Source organism: Salvia hispanica, chromosome 6 (assembly GCF_023119035.1).
Source record: "Salvia hispanica cultivar TCC Black 2014 chromosome 6, UniMelb_Shisp_WGS_1.0, whole genome shotgun sequence".
Lineage (NCBI taxonomy): Eukaryota > Viridiplantae > Streptophyta > Magnoliopsida > Lamiales > Lamiaceae > Salvia > Salvia hispanica.
The window spans coordinates 4424780-4447100 of record NC_062970.1 but is presented as its reverse complement, the minus strand read 5'-3'; the positions used below and the strand labels follow the sequence as shown (position 1 = coordinate 4447100).

General features: G+C 34.3%; 4 protein-coding genes across 4 annotated transcripts in view; all 4 read left to right on the top strand.

Moving 5' to 3' along the window:
* Positions 1-6051, top strand: part of LOC125195850 — a 65096-nt gene extending 59045 nt beyond the window's left edge. The window contains exon 3 of the mRNA XM_048094108.1: positions 5608-6051. Coding sequence (XP_047950065.1) covers positions 5608-5972 — 365 coding nt within the window. The 3' untranslated portion in view covers positions 5973-6051. The remainder of the gene's footprint in view (positions 1-5607) is intronic.
* A 7169-nt stretch (positions 6052-13220) lies between these two features.
* LOC125197067 (major allergen Pru ar 1-like) lies at positions 13221-14052 on the top strand. The gene is made up of 2 exons (XM_048095765.1): positions 13221-13466; positions 13547-14052. The coding sequence occupies exons 1-2, from the start codon at positions 13283-13285 to the stop codon at positions 13846-13848; spliced, it is 486 nt and encodes a 161-aa protein (XP_047951722.1). The 5' UTR covers positions 13221-13282; the 3' UTR covers positions 13849-14052.
* Positions 14053-16205: 2153 nt separating this feature from the next.
* Positions 16206-17048, top strand: LOC125197527 (major allergen Pru ar 1-like). Its single transcript, XM_048096285.1, has 2 exons — positions 16206-16453; positions 16533-17048. Exons 1-2 carry the CDS (start codon positions 16270-16272, stop codon positions 16832-16834), a joined length of 486 nt encoding a protein of 161 aa, XP_047952242.1. The 5' UTR covers positions 16206-16269; the 3' UTR covers positions 16835-17048.
* A 3188-nt stretch (positions 17049-20236) lies between these two features.
* On the top strand, positions 20237-21048 carry LOC125197528 (major allergen Pru ar 1-like). Its single transcript, XM_048096286.1, has 2 exons — positions 20237-20483; positions 20575-21048. The coding sequence occupies exons 1-2, from the start codon at positions 20300-20302 to the stop codon at positions 20874-20876; spliced, it is 486 nt and encodes a 161-aa protein (XP_047952243.1). The 5' UTR covers positions 20237-20299; the 3' UTR covers positions 20877-21048.
* The last annotated feature ends 1273 nt before the right edge of the window (positions 21049-22321 follow it).

Below are 22321 nucleotides of genomic sequence, written 5' to 3'. Positions count from 1 at the left end.
AACAAATAAGCCCACTTTCTTCTTCTTCCCCAATTTTCAATCGCGTAACAGCTTCTTCCCCAATTTTCAATTGCAGAATTTACAGGTAACAGGTGACGGAGTCAGGGCTCGCTCCGGGGCGGAAATCGGTCGGAGCACGACGGTATAAGGGTAATTTAAGGTCTGGTGCCGGGCAAGCCCCCGCTGGCGCGGGGGCTTGGCACTGTGTAGTTCCGCCGCTGTGTACAACGAAAGGAAATAACGAGAATGAGGTTCGAGAGGGTATAAAGAAAGTTAAAGAGAATATTATTGGTGGATTCTTCCAAGCTGTTGTGGAACACCAACAACCCATCCCCGATGCATACAACTAAAAATGAAATTTCTAAAATTATGATGCCTCTTGGTATTCTAAAATAAAAAGATCAAGGGTGTGCAACTGTTGCGTTTGTGTGCGATTCCAAGTAAATGGGGTGATTTTCAAATAAATTTGGTGGCAATCTTATTTCCTTTCATGTTCGTGTGCTCATTGTTACGTTGTACTTTTGGCTTTCACATATTATCAATAAATTATTTTGCCCGTAGAATTCTATCCCTTGTACACATAACATGACACACACGTAAATAGCAAATTAAAAAATATCACCTCCGTTCCACAATAAGAGTCACATTTTACCATTTCTTTGCTATCCCAAACTGTATTACTTCAAAATTAATCATAGTAGTTCATCCTTTCAGTCTCCTCTTAATTAATCCGGCCGAGGTAACTTTTTTCGATAAAATAAAGGCCCAAATCAGATTTAGAACGGGTGAGCAAGTCAAAACAACAAATAAGTCTAAAATAAAAAACCAAAAAAGGCTATAGAACAAAGAGAGGAGTACAAAGAGAGGTCACCTTATCAACGGCAATTTAAGTAGTGATGGTCCAACAATTTTTTGCCTAGCTTTTTCCGGTTGCAATTTTCCTGTCCATCGTCTAACTTTGGGCAGTTCCTCGCTCATTTGACTTAGTAGAAATGGAAATTCTGGACACCGAGCTTTAGTCTATGATCCCAATCTCCATAAGATAAGCTTCTTCTCAACATTCCAATTTGGCTGCCTTTTCAAAAATCACCTTGTTTCTCAACCACCAAATGGACCAAGAGACAAAATAAAACACGAGGTCCAAATCTTCTTATCAAACTTGAGAAAGGGTGTGTTCAAACAAGAGACAGGATCCATAGGCAAGCATAAGGAGATGTTTCAGCAGCTACAACAGAAATACCACAAGCTACTTGAATATTTACCTCCAAAGACGACGTGGGAAACCGTTTCAGTAACTAAATTAGAGCAGTCAATCTCCTTACTCTTTCTTGTCTATCAGCCCATTACTTTGAATAAAATTAGCCCAAAGCAATTAATTTCCTCTTGTGAAATACTAAACTCACCAACCCAATTTACTCACTCTATGGCCCAAAACAAAAGTGTCAGCAACTTCCATTTTCATCTATCAAACTAGAACCCTCTCTCTTTCGAACCATCCCCTATTCGTCTCCTCTTTCCCTCTTTCTACCGTCATACGTCGGTCAGAACGCAGCGTTGTTGTCATCACCGAGCAGCCGCTGCTGGTTATTGCAATTTGATGAAGCAATTTTGGAGTTGAAGAGAGGGCCCAACTAGATGTTCTTTAATTCTCCACCCACAAAACACAATAATTACCAATTGATGTTCTCAACCTATAAAATACAATAATTACCAAGTGATATGCTTTCTAATATACTTAAGCTTCTCAATGTTTCATCCGTCCTCCATTAATTGATCCTAATTTCTTTTTTCGTCCGTCCCTAATTAAAGATTGTCAAGATATATTCACACAAAATCTTGAATTCTTGAAACATGGTACTACTACTATTTAACTTAATATGCATATGAAATTAGGGGAATCATCAAGATACACGACTATGTTTCTTGAAGAGCACAATGTGTTGAGATCTCCTAGGAGTGGATTGTGTGTCTACGACACTAGAGGCTTCGACCAGATTCGAATAGACGAAGGATTGGACGAGGTTTCGACGTGGATGAGAGACGGCGTTAGACACAACCAACCTTGCTACAGATTAGGAGATGATCGAAAATTTATGAGATTAAATAGTTCAAGATATGTGAAGAGAAGGGTCAATTGTGTGATGGTTGTGGCTGATTTGTTGCAAATTCACCAAGCCTTCAATTCTGCTGATTTCAAATCCATCGAGGCAGCGGCGGAACTACACAGTGCCAAGCCCCCGCGCCAGCGGGGGCTTGCCCGGCACCAGACCTTAAATTACCCTTATACCGTCGTGCTCCGACCGATTTCCGCCCCGGAGCGAGCCCTGACTCCGTCACCTGTTACCTGTAAATTCTGCAATTGAAAATTGGGGAAGAAGCTGTTACGCGATTGAAAATTGGGGAAGAAGAAGAAAGTGGGCTTATTTGTTTAGGCTTTTTATTTTACAACTTGGGCTTTTCATTTGGGCCTTCTAATTTAATAAACTAACTAACTAATAGTGCCAGCCCTAGCTCTAAGTCCATACACAATTGGCCCAAATTTTCTCCCAAATTTTCTCACGCCTGGAGCTGGAGATTCGCGACTTGTGAGACAACGCTCTCGCTGCTTCTAATCTGCTAGAGTTTTTGGTGTTATCTTTTTAGGCCAATTAACGACAATCGGTTTGGCGATGATGTATTTGTAAGCACAGGGTGTAAAAATTGGAAAAAGGCTCTTGCTATTTTTAGAGAACATGAGGGCTCAGTTAATAGCACACATGATCAGGCCAGAATACTTTTTTAAGGATTTAAAAATCAAAGACAAAGTGTTGGATATAATTTGATGAAATTTGATAAGGAAGACGAAGTCAATTATCGGATTCGTTTGATTGCTTCTTTAGATGTGACTCGAATATTGTTGAAACAAGGGTTGGCTTTTCGAGGACATGATGAATCATTGGAGTCTGAAAATAGGGGAAACTTTCTAGAGATACTTGATTGGTTACGTGACCAAAAACTTGAGGTAGCAGCGGTGACATTAGAGAATGCTCCTCGCAATAATCAGATGGTTAGTCCTTTAATTCAAAAGGAATTGACAAATTGTTGTGCTGTTGAAACTACAAAAGTTATTTTGGAAGATATTAAAAATCGTAATTTCTCTCTTTTGGTTGATGAAGCGCGCGATGCATCGATAAAAGAACAAATGGCTTTGGTTCTGAGGTATGTTAACAATGATGGAGAGATTGTAGAAAGATTCTTGGCCTTGGTTCATGTCACCGATACCACAGCAAAATCTTTGAAGGAAGGGATTGACTTAGTATTTGCTAAGCATGGTTTATCTTTGTCACGATTAAGAGGTCAAGGTTATGATGGTGCATCAAATATGCGGGGTGAGTACAATGGTTTGAAATCACTTATATTGAATGAAAATCCATCTGCCAAGTACGTTCATTGTTTTGCCCATCAGCTTCAATTAGTGGTGGTAAATGTTACAAAAACACATGGTGCTGTAAGCGATTTTTTTACTATTGTCACTATGATTGTCAACACATGTGGATCATCTTGTAAAAGAAAGGACAAGCTACGACAGCTCGAGCATGAAAAACTTGTCGAAGGTATAGAAAGTGGAGAAATTAAAAGTGGAAGGGGTTTAAATCAAGAGACGAGTTTAAAGCGACCAGGCGACACTCGATGGGGGTCACACTTCACTACTTTGCTTCGTTTGAAAAGCAAGTGGTCGTCAATAATTGAAGTGCTTGAAAATGTGTTTGAAGATGGTGCTAATCCTGATAATAGAGGTATATCAAAAACATTGGGCATGAGGATGGTGAGTTATGACTTTGTTTTTATTCTTCACTTGATGATAGAGTTGCTTGGGACAACGAATGATTTGTCAACAATTCTACAACTTGGGGATCAAAATATCGTTCAAGCTACATCTTTGATTGATACAACCAAAAGGACTTTGCGAGATTTGAGAGAGAATGGATGGAATAAATTCTTGGGACATGTCGAAGAGTTTTGTGTGGCTAATTTTATTGACGTCATTAGTATGAATGATATCATCAATCATCGTGTGCGTATGAAGCGGGATGGGCGCGTTACTAATTATCATCATTACAAAGTGGAGATTTACTGTCAAGTAAGCTTCACATTTTTTTTTCTCAATTATGATTGCAATTGATTATCATTTATCAATTAAATAATTTAGTCAAATTTTTTGTATTGTTAGGTTCTTGATTTACTTACTCAAGAGATGGAGAATCGTTTCCCAGAAATAAATTCGGAATTGCTTACTTGCATGAATTGCCTTAGTCCAAAAAACTCATTTGCTAGCTTCAATGTGGACAAGTTGGTTCGTCTTGCAGAACTTTATCCGGCTGATTTCTCATCTATTGAACGTATGTCTCTTCCATATCAACTTAAAACTTATATCAATGATATAGTTGATAAAGTTGAGTTCTCCAACATTGAAGATTTGGGAAATTTAGCAAAGATGTTGGTTTCTACCTCAAGAGATAAAGCTTTCCGTTGGTGTACCGTTTGATTGAGTTGACACTGATCCTCCCGGTTGCAACAGCTTCTGTCGAGAGAGTATTTTCTTCCATGAAACTTATTAAGACAGATTTGCGCAATAGAATGGGAGACGAATGGATGAATGATATCATGGTGGTATACATTGAGAGGGGAATTTTCAAAAAAATTGGAAATGAGACTATTCTTCGGCGATTTCAAGACATGGCGACTCGTCGAAAACAGTTATCATCTAGTGTGTCGTAAAAGTTGAACAGACATTACATGTAAAATTAAATATTTTAATATATATATATTTATATATTTTTTTTAAATTTCAGCCCCGGCTTGTACAATTTTCTGGTTCCGCCACTAGTTGTTCGAGGCGTTGAAGTCCCTTTTTCATTTGGATTGCATCAAAAATTTGAGTAAGTTTTCTCATTCTATTTTTCCTAAGTAGGGTCTATTATACTCATTTAAGGTAGTATATAATTAATATTTTATCATGTAATTCGAATTTCGTTAATGGTAATTGATTATTATGATTGATTATCCAGTAATAAATAATGGAGTAATATCTTAAGTTTCAATATTTGGTAATAATTTTGAGAATTTCTACTAGTTTTAAATAAGTACAGTAATAAATTTATCAGTCGGACAAAAATTGTTGCAGAACAGAGTCAAAGTAAGTAGTAATGTCTATAATTATATGATTAAAATTTGAAACATCACTTTAGTCGATAAAGTCGCATTCCTTTTCCCCATATGAGATTAGTCAAATCTGAAATATCTGTAAAGAACTTACAAATTGCATTATTTATTTATTTTTATTATTATGACAACTTGACTAGGACTACACGTGAGTTGTTAATTTAAAATTAACCTTAATATCTACTATTACCAACTAATCTAGAAGAATATCATTTTAACATTGTAATTGTAATTAACATTGAACTGATATCGGATTCGGAGAGAAATTTTATTCGGTACTAGTAGCAATTTTTTTTAATGTGCATTGTGTACGATTGTTATTGTCTCGTTAATAATATTACTATTATTTATTTATACATATAAATCCGTAGAAATTAATAAAGAAATGTATGTTTATTTCAACAGATGAGAATCCGATCTTAATTCTAACACACGGTGACGTCCTAAGCCCGGAAGATAGGATCGGGGCGAGGCTAAAAATATGTGAATATTTAGGTATACCAGAGACGAGTGGGGCATACGACGTGGCATGCTTGACGGAGAAAGGGATTCTTGTTGAAGACTGTGATCCCGTAACCGCGTTCGCACTAACGGAGGCTGTGTATAGGGCTTTACTGCAATCAGACAGATCTCATCTGCCTAAGAGGAAATTTGTGGATTTGATTATCATGTTTTTATTATGGATAATGAGCTGCATTGCTACATTCTTTGCATTTCTTGCTCATTTCTTCTCAAAGTTTGGACATCACGATAAGAAACTTAGGATGTGATTGTGTTTAAATTTTAATTGTAATCCTATATAGTTTGTTGTTCTTGATGTTTATAAGATTGATGGACATGTTAATGTTTTGGGAGTGATTTATCAACTAATATGTGTATGTTTTGTGTGATAATGTAGCCTTTGGGAGTGTGGTGTTATTTAACTTAATATATATTGCAAAAAAAAAATTAACATTTGAAATTGCAACTAGAATCCAGCAATATCTATAATCAACTCGAACGACGATGGTAATTGATATAGATATGAACTTTCTTCAAATTTTTGTTTTAATCAGAAGTCTATCATTCAATATATATATTTATATAGAATGATGACTTATTTTCTTGATTAATATTATTTCCATACAATAATAAAAAAACAACTTCTTATATATTTGAGAAACAATTAGAGCATTTAATTTTAAAAATATGACATTAATACTTTTATAATAACATTTCATAATATATGTAATTAAATCTATATTATTTGATATGAGCCCCCTCCGTCTTCTAATGATAGCCTATAATAGATAATTAATTATGCATTAGGGAGCTCATTTAACCTAATATGACCCTATATAAGTATGCGACTAAAATAATTTATAAATAGGCTTCTCATAAATTACGATGGTAGTATATACTAGCTTGGGGCCTTGATTCTCAATTATATACTAACCCTAAATTGATAAATATTTTGCTTTTAAATAATAGGTCGAGCATTGAGTCATTGAGGAAACATTATTGGTCTCTTAAAATTTGGGAAAATACTCATTTTAATCGGATTTCTAAGCTTCAAATATTTTTTTCTTATGGATACAATAGCTTTGAATTGATATATATTAATATTTGGGATATTAATTAAGGGTAACTAGATAAATAAATAAAAAAAGGAATAAGAAATGGATACGTGAGTGACTTGCATATTTGAAGGTAGTGGTCCTCTATACCTTTTTGTCTCTGTTTCACCAAGATACAAAATGGTTTCATGACCAATCTTTTTCATTTGCTGTCACCATAATATATAGGGAAAAATATACTTGTCCTATTTAATTTTATCTATAATCTCAATTAAAAAAAATAAACTTTTAACAATTGTCACATTGTAATCTGTAAATGAAATTAATTAAAAATGGGAATATCTCAGATTTTTTTCTCAAATATTCTTTCCCTGGGTTTTTCTAAATCAGACTGACTGCAAGCCATTTTTCTAATTCACAGAAATTTTCTGTTTATCACATCTTGTTACGTTAAATTTAGATTTTTTTTAACTATTGGATGTTTATTTCTCCATCACTCGCAATAGGAGTGATGGAGTATTAATTTTGAAGTCTACAAGGTTTTCCTCCCTCTTTCTGTAAGCCGTTTGCTTTAAATTTGAAATTAAACCAGTACTCTTCTTGTCTCATCCCCAGTGATCGACTGTTTTTCGCCATATGTTTGGAGAAAATGATAATAAATAGTTAAAGTAAAAAGAAAGTAAAATAATTATGAAAATAATGTATATACAACTCTTCTATATTATTTTTTCTCTATTTTAACTATATTTATTATCATCTTCACAAAACAACGATTAAAAAGAAATCAATTCACAAAACAACGGCTAAAAAGAAATCTATCACTGGATGTGAGAAGAAGGGAATATATTACAACTTGAAAATACGACAGTTTCTGTACAATATGGATTTTGATATTATATAGTATATGCAGATTTGTCAGTTATCTGTCTATATTAATTCATTACAACTTACAATATGGATTTTGATATTATATAGTATATGCAGATTTGTCAGTTATCTGTCTATATTAATTCATTACAACTTACTTACTAATCAATATATAGTAATATGTCTCATTTTATTAGTACAACTGAATATAATCATTTTCTCACTATGTAATCATGATTAATCAGTACTATAAGGGGTGTTCGGTTTACAAGATTGTATCAAGGATTAAATATGTAGTGTGTTTGTGTAACAGCCCGGCATTCTAGGGTATAATAAATGGGGCGAATGCTACCTAGGCAGACTTAAAAGCAATACAACATAGGCTAGGGTTCCACTTAAAGGGATTTGACCAAAATAATTAATGCACTATTAAAGCAATAGATCAAAGGCTTGATCAAGAAAATAATAATGGATAGATATCATGGAATATTCTCAAAAGGCAAGGGTTTAATATAAATCCACCAAAACGCATTATGTCTCAATACCCTAATTTCAAAGGAATAAGTTCAAATCAGCCAAAAGATAATAAGTGTCATAAATCAGCGGAAGCAACCAAGAGATAAGTGAAGAACATGTATGAAGACACAACTCCACTTGATGTTTCAAACAATCATATCATATTTAATTTATTGGCTCAACACCGCCAACCGCTCGTCATCGCTCAACCTGCACATAGGGAAAACACATGCAGGGCTGAGTATTTTAAACATACTCAGTGGACTCATGCCAAAACGTTTTAATAGTTACGCCACCCTTACCATAGTGAACTCGAGGTTTAGCATTTATTTTAAAGAATAGCATCGAGTATCACAAATATATTTCATGGACTGGCCAGTCAAACAATACCTCCCATTTTCTCATCAATCAACAATTTCATGGTGCGACGAAGTGTGGCCACACTTTCGCCCACGAGACCGGCCGACTAGCAAGGACGGCTCCCGATCTCCCGTGTACACTAGCCTGATAGGGTTTGCGGCCCTACTCAGACCCGAATTCGTTTATATAGCCCTATAGCCTAATGGAGCGCACTCGCAAACTAGGCATTAGGCACAAACAATATCCAAAATAATCATAGGCATGGCATAATAGTTTAATCCACCCTTATTGCTCCACTTTCATAAATTTGCAACATAAAAGAGAGTTTAAGAATAAAGCCCACAATCATGCATGTTCCCACGTTTTCCCTTTTTTTTCCCATCGATTAGTTTTAATATCACCATTCAAAATCAAAGTACGATCATCATATCGCTTTTATTCGCACAACACTCCAGATTTATCATCAAATCGTATCACGCTTGAGTGTTTCAAAACAACACACCCACACACACACACGCACCAACACACACACACATGTGCATCCCATTCATCAATTAATTTCCCCTTCACTCAATCTAAATGCATGTGGACTCAAGAACACCGATTAATCGGTAGATGAAGGAAAGATCAAAATAAAAATACCTTTTTCGATAGAATGAACGGTAGAAACAAAGTAGTAGCCTTGATTCTTCAACGATTCTTGAATTTCAACTTCAATTCTTCTCCAAAAGATGAAGAAATATTGGAGAAAGTAGAAGAAAATTTTGAGAGAGTGGGGAGAAAAAGAGAGAAGTGATTTTGGGAGTGGGGGCGTGATTTTGGTGTTCTAGGTTTAGGTTTTGCCTCTTATTTATAGAGTGCAAGATATAATCCAATAATTAAATAAATAAAGATTTGGAAGAGATTTGGTGGTTGAAGTTGGCGTGATTTGCTAGGAGAAATAAGGGGGTTTCGAATTTTAGGCTATTAAATTAGCCTATGATTTAATTTGAATATTTCACGGAGTAAAATAAAATATCACGGAGCAGAATAAAATAATAATTCTTCCCCATTAAAAGGAAATAGGCGTGATTTTCATTCCTCCCACAAGGAATTTAATTAAAATCCTATTTTAAATAGGATATGCCAAGATATTCTTAGATATGGCAAGATATGCTAGGATTTTTGAATTTATTTATGGAAAAGAATAAACAAGGGATCAAATAATAGAATAAAATAATCCCTTCTCCCATAATATAGGAGATTTTCGAAAATCTCCTTAAAGAAATCATAGGGGCCGAAAATTCACCAATTAAATAAGGAATATTGGACTTTAGATTTAAATTCGGATAATTATCCCAAGCAATAATTAAATCCAAGAAAAATAGGATTTATTCTCCAATAAATAGGAGGGGTCGAAAATTTCACATAATTAAATAATGCTCCTATTAAATTCTCACTCATCCCTTAGGAAAATAATTCACCACAATTATTATTTTACCCCACATTAAAATATCCACATATTCGAATTTCACCTCCACTTCATATTTTCCAACGACTTTGACCATTCCACGGCCACGTCATATTTTCCACAAGTTTGACTATTCAACTCAAACTCAACTCAATATCGCAATTAGGTCACAGAGAATATTGCAATAATCACTCATCATTTAATTCCACATGTATCATAGCATTAAAAACATTTAATGCAAAAATTTTATATCTTGAAAATTAGGGTTCGAAAAAGTGGGATGTTACAGTTTGGTTCATGAAATACAACCCACAATTAAATCCTAGATGGATAATCGTGGGATAATTAGTCATAGTTAACCCTCTATAACTAAAATAATCTCACAGCACAATCATAAATTATATCTTAGTATTATTTTATCTAGGAAACCGAACAGCGCTACTACTCAACAGTATTCTCTCTCTTACTTTATCATTTCTCCACTTTAACTTATTTATTATTTCTACGATTTTTATAAAATGGGTGTGCAAAAGTAACTGACGCTCCTAAAATGGTACAGAGGGAGTAATAATCATTGCGAATAATATTTGAAGCTTAGATACTTTTATTCGTAATCACACTAATCACATCCTTGCACTTGGTCTTTGGATACTTGAACGCCACTAGTCGCAAACTTGATGAGTTGCATTTTCATATATTTAGATCATATAGCATATCCAGTTTAATTTGGAATTTACATTCCAAAATGAGAGTAAATACAAAATAAATAGCTTAACTAAGAGATTTGCCAATCTTTTACAACTTTGATATATTTCGTATTTTTATATTTATTGTCAACATCTAATGAAAGATGCCAAACCCGTACTTTATTAGTTTGTTTCACCCACTCATCATCAAATTAAGTTCAATCATTTTCACCATGTTAATTATAGTTAAGCTATTGTCCTAACACCTTGAGGGCACAGCCCGTGCGCCTAATGTGTCTTGTGTGTGTCAGTACAACGAAAGGAAATAACGAGAATGAGGTTCGAGAGGGTATAAAGAAAGTTAAAGAGAATATTATTGGTGGATTCTTCCAAGCTGTTGTGGAACACCAACAACCCATCCCCGATGCATCAATTTTTTGCCTAGCTTTTTCCGGTTGCAATTTTCCTGTCCATCGTCTAACTTTGGGCAGTTCCTCGCTCATTTGACTTAGTAGAAATGGAAATTCTGGACACCGAGCTTTAGTCTATGATCCCAATCTCCATAAGATAAGCTTCTTCTCAACATTCCAATTTGGCTGCCTTTTCAAAAATCACCTTGTTTCTCAACCACCAAATGGACCAAGAGACAAAATAAAACACGAGGTCCAAATCTTCTTATCAAACTTGAGAAAGGGTGTGTTCAAACAAGAGACAGGATCCATAGGCAAGCATAAGGAGATGTTTCAGCAGCTACAACAGAAATACCACAAGCTACTTGAATATTTACCTCCAAAGACGACGTGGGAAACCGTTTCATCCAGCCCAGGTAACTAAATTAGAGCAGTCAATCTCCTTACTCTTTCTTGTCTATCAGCCCATTACTTTGAATAAAATTAGCCCAAAGCAATTAATTTCCTCTTATGAAATACTAAACTCACCAACCCAATTTACTCACTCTATGGCCCAAAACAAAAGTGTCAGCAACTTCCATTTTCATCTATCAAACTAGAACCCTCTCTCTTTCGAACCATCCCCTATTCGTCTCCTCTTTCCCTCTTTCTACCGTCATACGTCGGTCAGAACGCAGCGTTGTTGTCATCACCGAGCAGCCGCTGCTGGTTATTGCAATTTGATGAAGCAATTTTGGAGTTGAAGACAGGGCCCAACTACATTAATATGTAAGGATATAACAATAAATGGACTCCATATCTTAGCTTTTGTTCCTCTCGTCTTGCTAATATACTCATATCTATATAACCAACCAATCTAGTTGCTGGAAAAATCCATAAATAAATGTTCTTCTTTTGATCCTATCAGAAAACTCCACAAATTGACGAAAAGCACAGAGCCAAAAATTTTGTTCCAACTTTTAGCGTCATTTCAAGATCAAATAAAAAGGTAGTAAAAGTCGGACGGTTACAGAGATACAAATATATCAATTTAATGCTCATTCCTCTATTCGAAATTTTTTATTTTATGTCCTAAATTCAGGATTGGTAATTAGTGCAATTAAATTAGTATTTTAAGTATAATAAGAGAACACTTAATTAACTCAAATGTAATAATTAAATGTCTTAATTCTTATTTAAAGTATAAATAGTACTAATAGTTTAGGACGAGCCGAAACAGAAAAAATTGAGTATCGTGAGACAGAGGGAGTACGATATAGTGGCCGTCCTCTAAAATCCTCGTTTGAGAACATATAACTAACTCTAAAAATAACCTAAAATCCTCGTATTACTAATAAACTTTATAAATTATGAGCAACACATTTGCCGATCTACTTAAAAGCCAATTAAGTCTATCTTAATTTTACTAAAATTTAATGTTGAACATTGAAGTAGACCAGGTATTTTGGTAAAAATTGTGACGATGAAAGAGAATGAAGGCCATTATAAATAAATATGCATAATATTATAATTATATAGTCAAAATATGCGGATATAAGGTTATTAAGATATTGTCTTAGTGTTGAAAGAAAAATTATAATTATTTGGCAATCATCTAGAATACTTAATAAAATAATGAAATATCGTAATCGGATTCTTTTTATTCAAAGCGATCGAATTAAAACAACTAGTTTTTGTTACGTACGCTTAATTATTTTATTCAAAGCCTGTATATAGTATTAATCTATATATAGTTGATGTCTCTATTTTGCTCACTTATACCTCTATAGACTATAGTTCATTATTATGTCGCAAATAAAGTTTTTAATCGAGTGAATTGAGGTGCCTTATATAGGAGAGAGTGGGAATTGAATTTTTATAGGAGAATGAAAAATATAGATAAACACTACAATTATATTGACACACGCATTAATATATAAAAAAAAGAACTGAACATATAAATTTAAAAATAAAATTTTTAGTAATCGAATAATGCAAGCATTTGACTAATAGTAATAAACATGCTTTAAATACTTTTTGGATATTAAATTAGATAGCGGTCTACTTATATTATCTTAATTCTTATTTAGATATCTGTTTTTAGTGATAAAAAATGCAACATTAGTTGACAATTTTAACCTTATCTTCACTATAAATAGGAACATAGTTTCTCATATTGAACACACAGCTCAATTAGCTTTCTTCTCATTTTATCTTTTTATCACCATTTAATTTCTTCGAAAGAAAAAAAAAATCATGGGTGTGATTGTTGATGAGCAAGCACTCACATGTTCAATTCCACATGCTAGGATTTTCAAAGCATTCATTGTTGATTCAAACAATCTAATTCCCAAGATTTTGCCAACGGTTTTTAAGAGCATTGAGTATACAAGTGGAAATGGTGAACCTGGATCGATTAAGGTCCTTTCTTATTACGAAGGTACATAATAACTATATTATTATATAATATATTTGTCGAAGTTACTCTCATGACCATATAATATAATATACATATAACAGGAGGTGAAGTGAAAACCATGACGCATAGAGTAGACGAATTGGACGAGGAAAATCTTGTGTACAAGTTCAGTATACTCGAAGGTGGTAATATGGGTATAGATTTTGAGTCTGTCTCGGTCGTGAACAAGGTTGAAGCTGGTCCTGATGGAGGTTCCATTTTTAAATCTGTCAACACATATACCACAAAAGGGGATAACGAGAGTGCGATTCAAGAGAGTATAAAGAAAGGTAAAGAGAGTGTTGCTGGATTCTTCCAAGCTATTGTGGGACACCTACAATCGAACTCCGATGCATACAAGTAAAAACGAAATTTTAAAAATTATGATGGCCTTTTGGTGTATTAAATAAAAGGATCAAGTGTGTGCAATTGTTGCATTTGTGTGTAATTTTCAAATAAATTTGGTGGCCATCTTATTCCTTTTCATGTTCGTGTGATCAATTGTTCATGATTTGCTATGTTGTACTTTTGGATTTGACATTATCAATAAAATGTTTTGCTTGTAGAATTCTCTAATTCATAGATATGACACGATACACACGTAAATAGCATATTTGACAACCATATTAATGTAGAAAAAAAATAAGAAATGTTATCGCAATATTTTGCCTCGAATAAAATACTACCATCTCAACTTTAGCTTGAATTATACTTTCAAGTCTATGGGATATGTGACTAAAATACTACCATCTCAACTCTAGCTTCAATTAAAGTGGTTACTATTAAGTGTTAAATAAATAGATAGTGAAGCAACACGATATAGTCAGACAGGATACATGGCTGAATGTTGGTTCCTTTGTTTGCGATTAGATGTCCATTTTTTTTTATCCATATGCGATTAAGAGTCTGTTTCATTATTAATACCATAAATAATAAAAAGACCCATATTCCATTTACTCATTTATTCACATACTCTTTCCGTCCCATAAATTTTGTTACAGTTTGACGGGACACAGGTTTTATGAAATGTAATGGAAAGTGGATTGAAAAAGTTGGTAGGACGTGGGTCCTACTTTTAAAGTACGGAGTATTAGTTTTATATTAAAATCTGAAGTGAGAATAAGTTAGTGGAACGTGAGATTCACTAACAAAAATAGTAAAATGTGAAATGTGAAAAATTTTATGGGACATACGAAAATGGAAAAATATGATAAAATTTCAGTGATGAAGGGAGTATCATTTAATTAAAACTAACTTTGACCCACATATTATTACTCCACGGGTTGCGTTAGTGTGCTAACTATTTTACAGTAATAACTAATAACTTTCACTATTGTGTTTTAAAATTATCAACATAAAGACATAATTATATCAATACAACATGTAAATTTAAAATGCCAACACAAAGACATAAGTTTATCAACACAAAAAGATTGATAAATTTATGTCTTTGTGTTGATGTTTTTAACATACAAAATTGATATTAGTTATTAGTTATTACCGTAACTTAGTTAGTATTTGATCACACACCATTACTCCTATATATAAATAGTAAAGAGACCAACATTTCACTAGCATTTTTCTATCCACCTTTTTTAAAGTATTTTTTAAACCCACACCGAAAAGAGATAAAGACTCATAAGTCCTAATATTGATGAATCGAGGGAGTATTAAGTCACTTCGTTTCCCGCTCCCATTTTAGCTCCAACTCTTCAAAAGTCATTTAGTTTCGGATATTCCCAATTAATCAAGAGATAATATAAAATATGAAAATCCACAGCTTCTTGAAATATTCTACTGATTGCAACAATAATACTTATGTGGAATAGTCGATGATTTAACAGCTGAACATGATGTACTCTGATGGCTCTGGTTCCTCCTCGAATTTGCACCTGTCAAATTAAAAAACCAATGAAATTAATTAGTTTGAAGAATTTTGGAGAATTTTGGTGAATCGGACCAAACCGTCAATTTTGGCCTAATTAGAAGCGAAATTAATATTTTTATATAAACAAGTAACTTTTACAGGCAAACTTCAAACTAATAAATCAAATTAATTTTGGTTTGCATAGCAATATAGTCTTTAAATTTAATACTAGTATAATATAAAAACCGTGCAATTAATTTTAGTATATAATATACCAGTAATCTAAATATGCGGCCGTGAACGAGATCGTTAGGCACTACTATTAATGACTAACATATTATTTTATGGTCAAAATATGCGGATTTTACTAAGTTTATTATAATATGCGGAAATGGAAAATACTGAGTATTGATCGGATAATTATAAACAAATCTATCGCCTAGCTAAATGATTTATAACCAAAACAATAGAATATTAATATCGTCATCATTAGTAGTACTAGTTTTTGCTCCAAGCGACTGAATTAATTGAAAATATGTTTACAAAATGATTATTTTTTGATTAATATGTAATACTCACAATCCATGAGATCACATCAGTCCAAAATATAAAGCTTGAAACTTCGAAAACCGATATATGATAAAATTAGACCCGTAACAAAATTTCTTGAAAGAAAATTCTTCGATATTCGATTAAAAAACGGTATTTTCCCTTCATCTTGATTAGCCATCTAGAAATTAAGATATCGAATTAAATATGTTAAAGTCCTAGGAAATTTTAATAAAGAATGCCAACCAAAATTGACAGATTTTATCCACATCTTCACTATAAATAGGTTGATTGGTTCTCATATTGAACACACACTACCCGATAATTTCCTACTCTTCATTGATCTTATAAAAAGAAAAAAAGAGAATCATGGGTGTGATTGTTGAGGAGCAAGTACTCACATGTTCAATTCCACCAGCTAGGTTTTTCAAAGCTTTCTTCGTTGACTCCCACAACCTAATGCCCAAGATTTTGCCAACAGTTTTCAAGAGCATCGACTACACAGAAGGCACTGGTGGATCTGGATCCATCAGGGTGCTTTCGTTCCACGAAGGTATATATGTGATTTTATTTTATATTACTCCATATGTTAACTTAGATCAAAGATTCATTTTTGGCTTATGGTGAAATAGGAAATGAGGTGAAGACCATGAAGCATAAGATCGAGGAAGTTGACGAGGCAAACCTTGTGTACAAGTTCAGTATCATCGAAGGTGCTAACATGGGTGTTGATTTTGAGTCCGTCAAATGTGTGAACAAGGTTGAAGCTGGTCCAGATGGAGGTTGCGTTCTTAAATCAACTGTCACATACAACACAAAAGGAGATAACGAGAATGTGATTCAAGAGAGTATCAAGAAAGCCAAAGAGAGTCTTGTTGGATTCTTCCAAGCTGTTGTGGGACATCTACACTCCAACCCTGATGCATACAACTAAAAAACAAGATTTCAAGAATAAAGATGGCCTTTTGGTATATTAAGTGTGTGGAATAAGGAATTTCGTATGTTGTGTGTTTCTAAATTAATTGTGTGATTTTCAAATAAAATGGCCATCTTATTTCCTTTTAGTGTTTGTGTGAACACTTGAGGAGATGTAATATTGTACTTGTACTTTTTCGAAAATGATCAATAAATCATTTTGAGTATCTTATATCAGTATATGACTAACATATATTTCCGGTCAATGTTATGTTGGTTTCTTGTATTTGGCCATTGAATCACCGCGGGATCCAGAACTTGAAAATGAAGGGAGGGGTATATTATAAAAATTTTAAAATTTTAATATTATTTTGATGGGGCGTGTTATATTATTAATTCATCATATAATTAAATGATAGATATTGAATCATTAAATCAAGATATAAGATTGTTTTAGCCATGAGTATCAATACAATGCAAAAAAAATATCAATTAGGGTATTAATACAAATTAAAAATAAATTAGTTCTTTACTAACTTTTAAAAATATCTCAAAACTTTAAAGTCATATAACTATCTCAATTTAAACTATTTTTTTCACATAACATATATCATATTAAAGGTTTTTTCGTAAAGATTCCAACGAGATTCCAATTGCATATGTTCCGATGCCAAAATTTGAAAAAAACTTATGAATTTTTGAATTTTCCGAGTAACAGTTAATATCAACATAACTGTCATAACATGTCAACATACAACGTGTATAATGTCAAGGGGTAACTGCTTTTAAAGTCACCAACTTTCCATGAATTCCAGTTTTTCCCACAAACTTTAAAAAGTTCGTGTAATGTCACGAACTTTATTGTCGGTTGCCATTTTCCCATGTCAGGTTTTTCCAGTCTGATTCAAACTGTTCGTTTCCTATTAAAACAATATCCAAATTCTTTTTTCTTACTATCATTATCTTCCTCTTTGATATAGCTTCGCGTGGGTACCTTGTGCGCCTCAATCGGAACTCGGATGAAGAAGTTATGGCCATTATGATGGTACAAGGTCGCACAAAGGTCGCAGCCTTCATCAAATGGCCATAACTTCTTCATCCGATTTCCGATTGAGGTGTTCAAGGTACCCACGCGAAGCTATTTCAAAGACGAAGATAACGATAGTAAGAAAAAAGAATTTGGACATCGTCTTAATAGGAAACGAACAGTTTGAATCAGACCGGAAAACCTGACATGGGAAAATGGCAACCGACAATAAAGTTCGTGACATTACACGAACTTTTTAAAGTTTGTGGGAAAAACCGGAATTCATGGAAAGTTGGTGACTTTAAAAGCAGTTACCCCTAATGTCAATATTAAAGTGTATTGACATTCTAAAGGCATTGTGTTGATATATTTAATATAGTACTATATTAGAGCATTCGCAGCGGGCTCTTGTCCGTCCGTGCCAGCGGCACGGACCGCCGCTGCGAGCCGTCCGTCCTTGCCAGCGGCAGGGCGGTGCTCTTAAATAAGAGTACGTCCGTGCCGCTGAGCAGGCTGATGTGGCGCACATGATTGACCAACGACAATTTCGTTTTTTTTGTAATTTATTTTAAAATTCGAATTTAATTTAAAAAATCATTTTTAAATAAAAAAAATATTTTCCCACTTCTCAATAAATTATATCCGTTTTCTACACACTTTTAATTTATTTTTCAATTTTTTCCCCAAAATTTACATTTTAATTATGTATTTTTATTTTTTATGATTTTAATTATGTAATTTTTATTTTTTAGGATTTAATTATGTAATTTTTATATTTTAATGTATGTTTATATTGTAGAAATGTTTTTAGTAATTGAAGTATTTAAATTGAATAATAGAATAGTGGGATCTTTGAGCTTGTCCTTGCGGAAGAGCACGGATGTGGGTGTTGTGCTCTTGCCTAAGGACAAGGAGGAAAAGTGGGTCCGAGCCCACCTTCGTGCTCATGCTCTTAACATCCGATCTAAAACATTAAATTTGGTAGTTATTCCTATTTTTTAATATTATAAAATGAAAATAAAAATAAAATTAATAGACCATTAGATCTCTAAAATTATATGATCCTAATTTAGTTATAGTTAGCAACTAAGAGCATCCACAATAGCGGACGAAAGCACGGACTAACGGTTAGGGCGTGGGGACGTCCACTATTGCGTTAGGCTAACGCAATGGATGTCCCGAAGTAGGACGAGCCCTCATCCGGGACCTAACAGTTTAGTCGATCGCTATTCCGCTATTGCACGGACACCGATCGGCTAGCTGATTTTTTTTAAAATTTTTTAAAATTTTTTTTATTTATATTCTATATTTACAACTCATTGTACTTCATTTTTTTAATATTTAATAAACACCAACAATTAAAATGAATTAATCGTATTTGTCAATTTATTTTATTGGCTAGGGCATCGACTAGTCCTAATGCAGCCTATTATTGTGTTGTAGTTAGTCCTGATGATGTGACAGACTGTGGTTAGTCCTAAGTGATGTGACAGAAGGGGTTTATTGTTAGTCCTAGTGCTAGGGTATTGGTAATCCATCCTATTGTGAATGCTATAAGGAGTGAGTTAACAATTGATCACACTCCTTAATTTGATAATATAATAATATATAGGAGTAACAGTACTACTATATCACTCCCTTCGATCCATAGTAGTGAAAATATTTTTTTTCGGCACGAAGATTAAGAAAAATTATGTTAACTGAGTTAAGTAAAGGAAGAATAAAATAGAAAAGGAAAATGGTAGAAAGATGAAGAGAGAATAAAGTATGTTGTTATTTACTAAAAGGATAAATGACTTACTATAAGAGGAGGGAGTAATATCTATGAAGTGTTTTGCTACGAAGACAAGACGTGAAATAATTAAGATCAATTTCAAAAATATGTGGCGCTGAATGAGATTGTTGGGTCAATTGACTTACATATGATCAAAATATGCGGAAACATACAAGAACCGTTAGAGTTATTTTGATCGGATAATGAAAAAAATATTTTGTCTACTGTCTAAACTCTAAAGTATTTAATAATTAACAATATACTAATAAAATTAACAATATACTACTATACATTGAAAATATATTTACAAATTGATTATTTTTTGTACTAATATGTAAAATCCATGAGATAACGTCAGTCCAAAAGATAAATCTTGAAACTTCGAAAACCGATATTTTATAAAATTAGACCCGTAACAAAATTCTTGAAAGAAAATTCTTCGATATTCTATTAGAAAACGGTATTTTTCCTTCATTTTGATTAGCCATCTAGAAATTAAAATACCGAATTAAATATGGTAAGACTTAAAAGTCCTAGGAAATTTCAATAAAGAATGCCAACCAAAATTGACAGATTTTATTCACATCTTCACTATAAATAGAGTGATTGTTTCTCCTATTGAACACACACAACTCGATAATTTCTTACTCTTCATTGATCTTATAACGAGAAAAAAGAGAATCATGGGTGTGATTGTTGATGAGCAAGTACTCACATGTTCAATTCCACCAACTAGGTTTTTCAAAGCTTTCTTTGTTGATTCCCACAACCTAATGCCCAAGATTTTGCCAACAGTTTTCAAGAGTATCGAATACACAGAAGGCACTGGTGGATCTGGATCCATCAGGGTGCTTTCGTTCCACGAAGGTACGTATGCGATTTTATTATTATATATGTTAGCTTAGATATATGTGTGATATAAGATCAAAGCATTCATTTTTGGCTTATGGCGAAATAGGAAATGAGGTGAAGACCATGAAACATAAGATCGAGGAAGTTGACGAGGCAAACCTTGTGTACAAGTTCAGTATCATCGAAGGTGCTAACATGGGTGTTGATTTTGAGTCCGTCAAATGTGTGAACAAGGTTGAAGCTGGTCCGGATGGAGGTTGCGTTCTTAAATCAACCGTCACATACAACACAAAAGGAGATAACGAGAATGTGATTCAAGAGAGTATCAAGAAAGCCAAAGAGGGTCTTGTTGGATTCTTCCAAGCTGTTGTGGGACATCTACACTCCAACCCTGATGCATACAACTAAAAAACAAGATTTCAAGAATAAAGATGGCCTTTTGGTATATTAAGTGTGTGCAATTTCGTATGTTGTGTGTTTCTAAATTAATTGTGTGATTTTCAAATAAAATGGCCATCTTATTTCCTTTTAGTGTTTGTGTGAACTCTTGAGGAGATTTAATATTGTACTTGTACTTTTTTTGGAAAATGATCAATAAATCATTTTGAGTACCTCTTTATATTAGTATATGACTATTATGTACTCCCATTGTCTCATTAAAAATGCAACGTTTTCCTTTTTTGGTTGTCCCATTAAAAATGAAACGTTTCCTTAAATGGAAACAACTCTATCTCTACTATTTTATCTCTTACTTTACTCTCTCTTCATTAACTCACAAAACAACACTACATAAAATCCCGTGCCGATTCTCAAATATTGCATTTTAAGTGGGACGGAGGGAGTATATATTTCCGGTCAATGTTCTCTTGGTTTCTTGTATTGGGCCATTGAATCACTTGGGGGATACAGAACTTGAAAATAAAGAGGGGCATATTTAATAAATTTTTTAAAAATTTAACATAATGCTTTAATATTATTTTGATAATATAATAATAGGAGTAGTAGTACTATTATATTAGGGTGTCTCCGGTGGCGCCCCTCCCACTAGGACCTCCACTAGCCCTTCCCACAAAAACTGCATGTCACGTCAGCACTAGCCCTTCCCACTCCACTGCCACATCACTAGCCCTTCCCACTGCATTAGGACTTCCCACTAGCCCTTCGGGGAACTCGTGCGAACCAGCACTGCTGCTGTACTCACCGGAAGAGTTGATCTTCGTCCGCTTCCAGCCCGATTCGTCACCAGTCGCAAACTTTTGCGAATCCTTCACCATGAGAAAGGCCTCCCACTGGTCAAACTCTTTGATCCTCAACTCTTTGCTGGGGTACTGGGCCAAGGTTTGTCTCCTCACATCATCCTCAGACATGCCGCTGCTTACCATGCGCATGTTGTTTTGGTAGAGGGCGGCAAAACGACTGAGCTTAGGCCTCAACCGAAGTCACTGTTTCCGGCATTGCTCGGGTGTGCGAGGCTTCGCCCCAGCCGGTTTGATGCTGCGGTAGGCGGCACTAATGCGATGCCACATTCGGTCAACATACTGGTTCGCTCCGGTGTAGGGATCATCTACAACACCGATCCATGCCTTCGCAAGCGCGGCATTTTCCCACACGGACCAGATCGTCCTCCTCTTAGTCTCATCCTCACCCTCATCCTCCTCCTCCTCCTCTGTCCCCATGTGCGAGGAAGAGCTCGGGACTTTGCCCTTGCCCCTACCCCCGCTCCTGGTCTTGGCCTTGCCTTTGCTCCTGCCCCTTGCAGCAGGCCCCGCCTCATCGGGAGTCTCACGGATCGGCGATAGCCCCAGATCCTCAAAAGAGAAAGTCTCGATGCCGGCGTACTGAGTCTCCGGAAT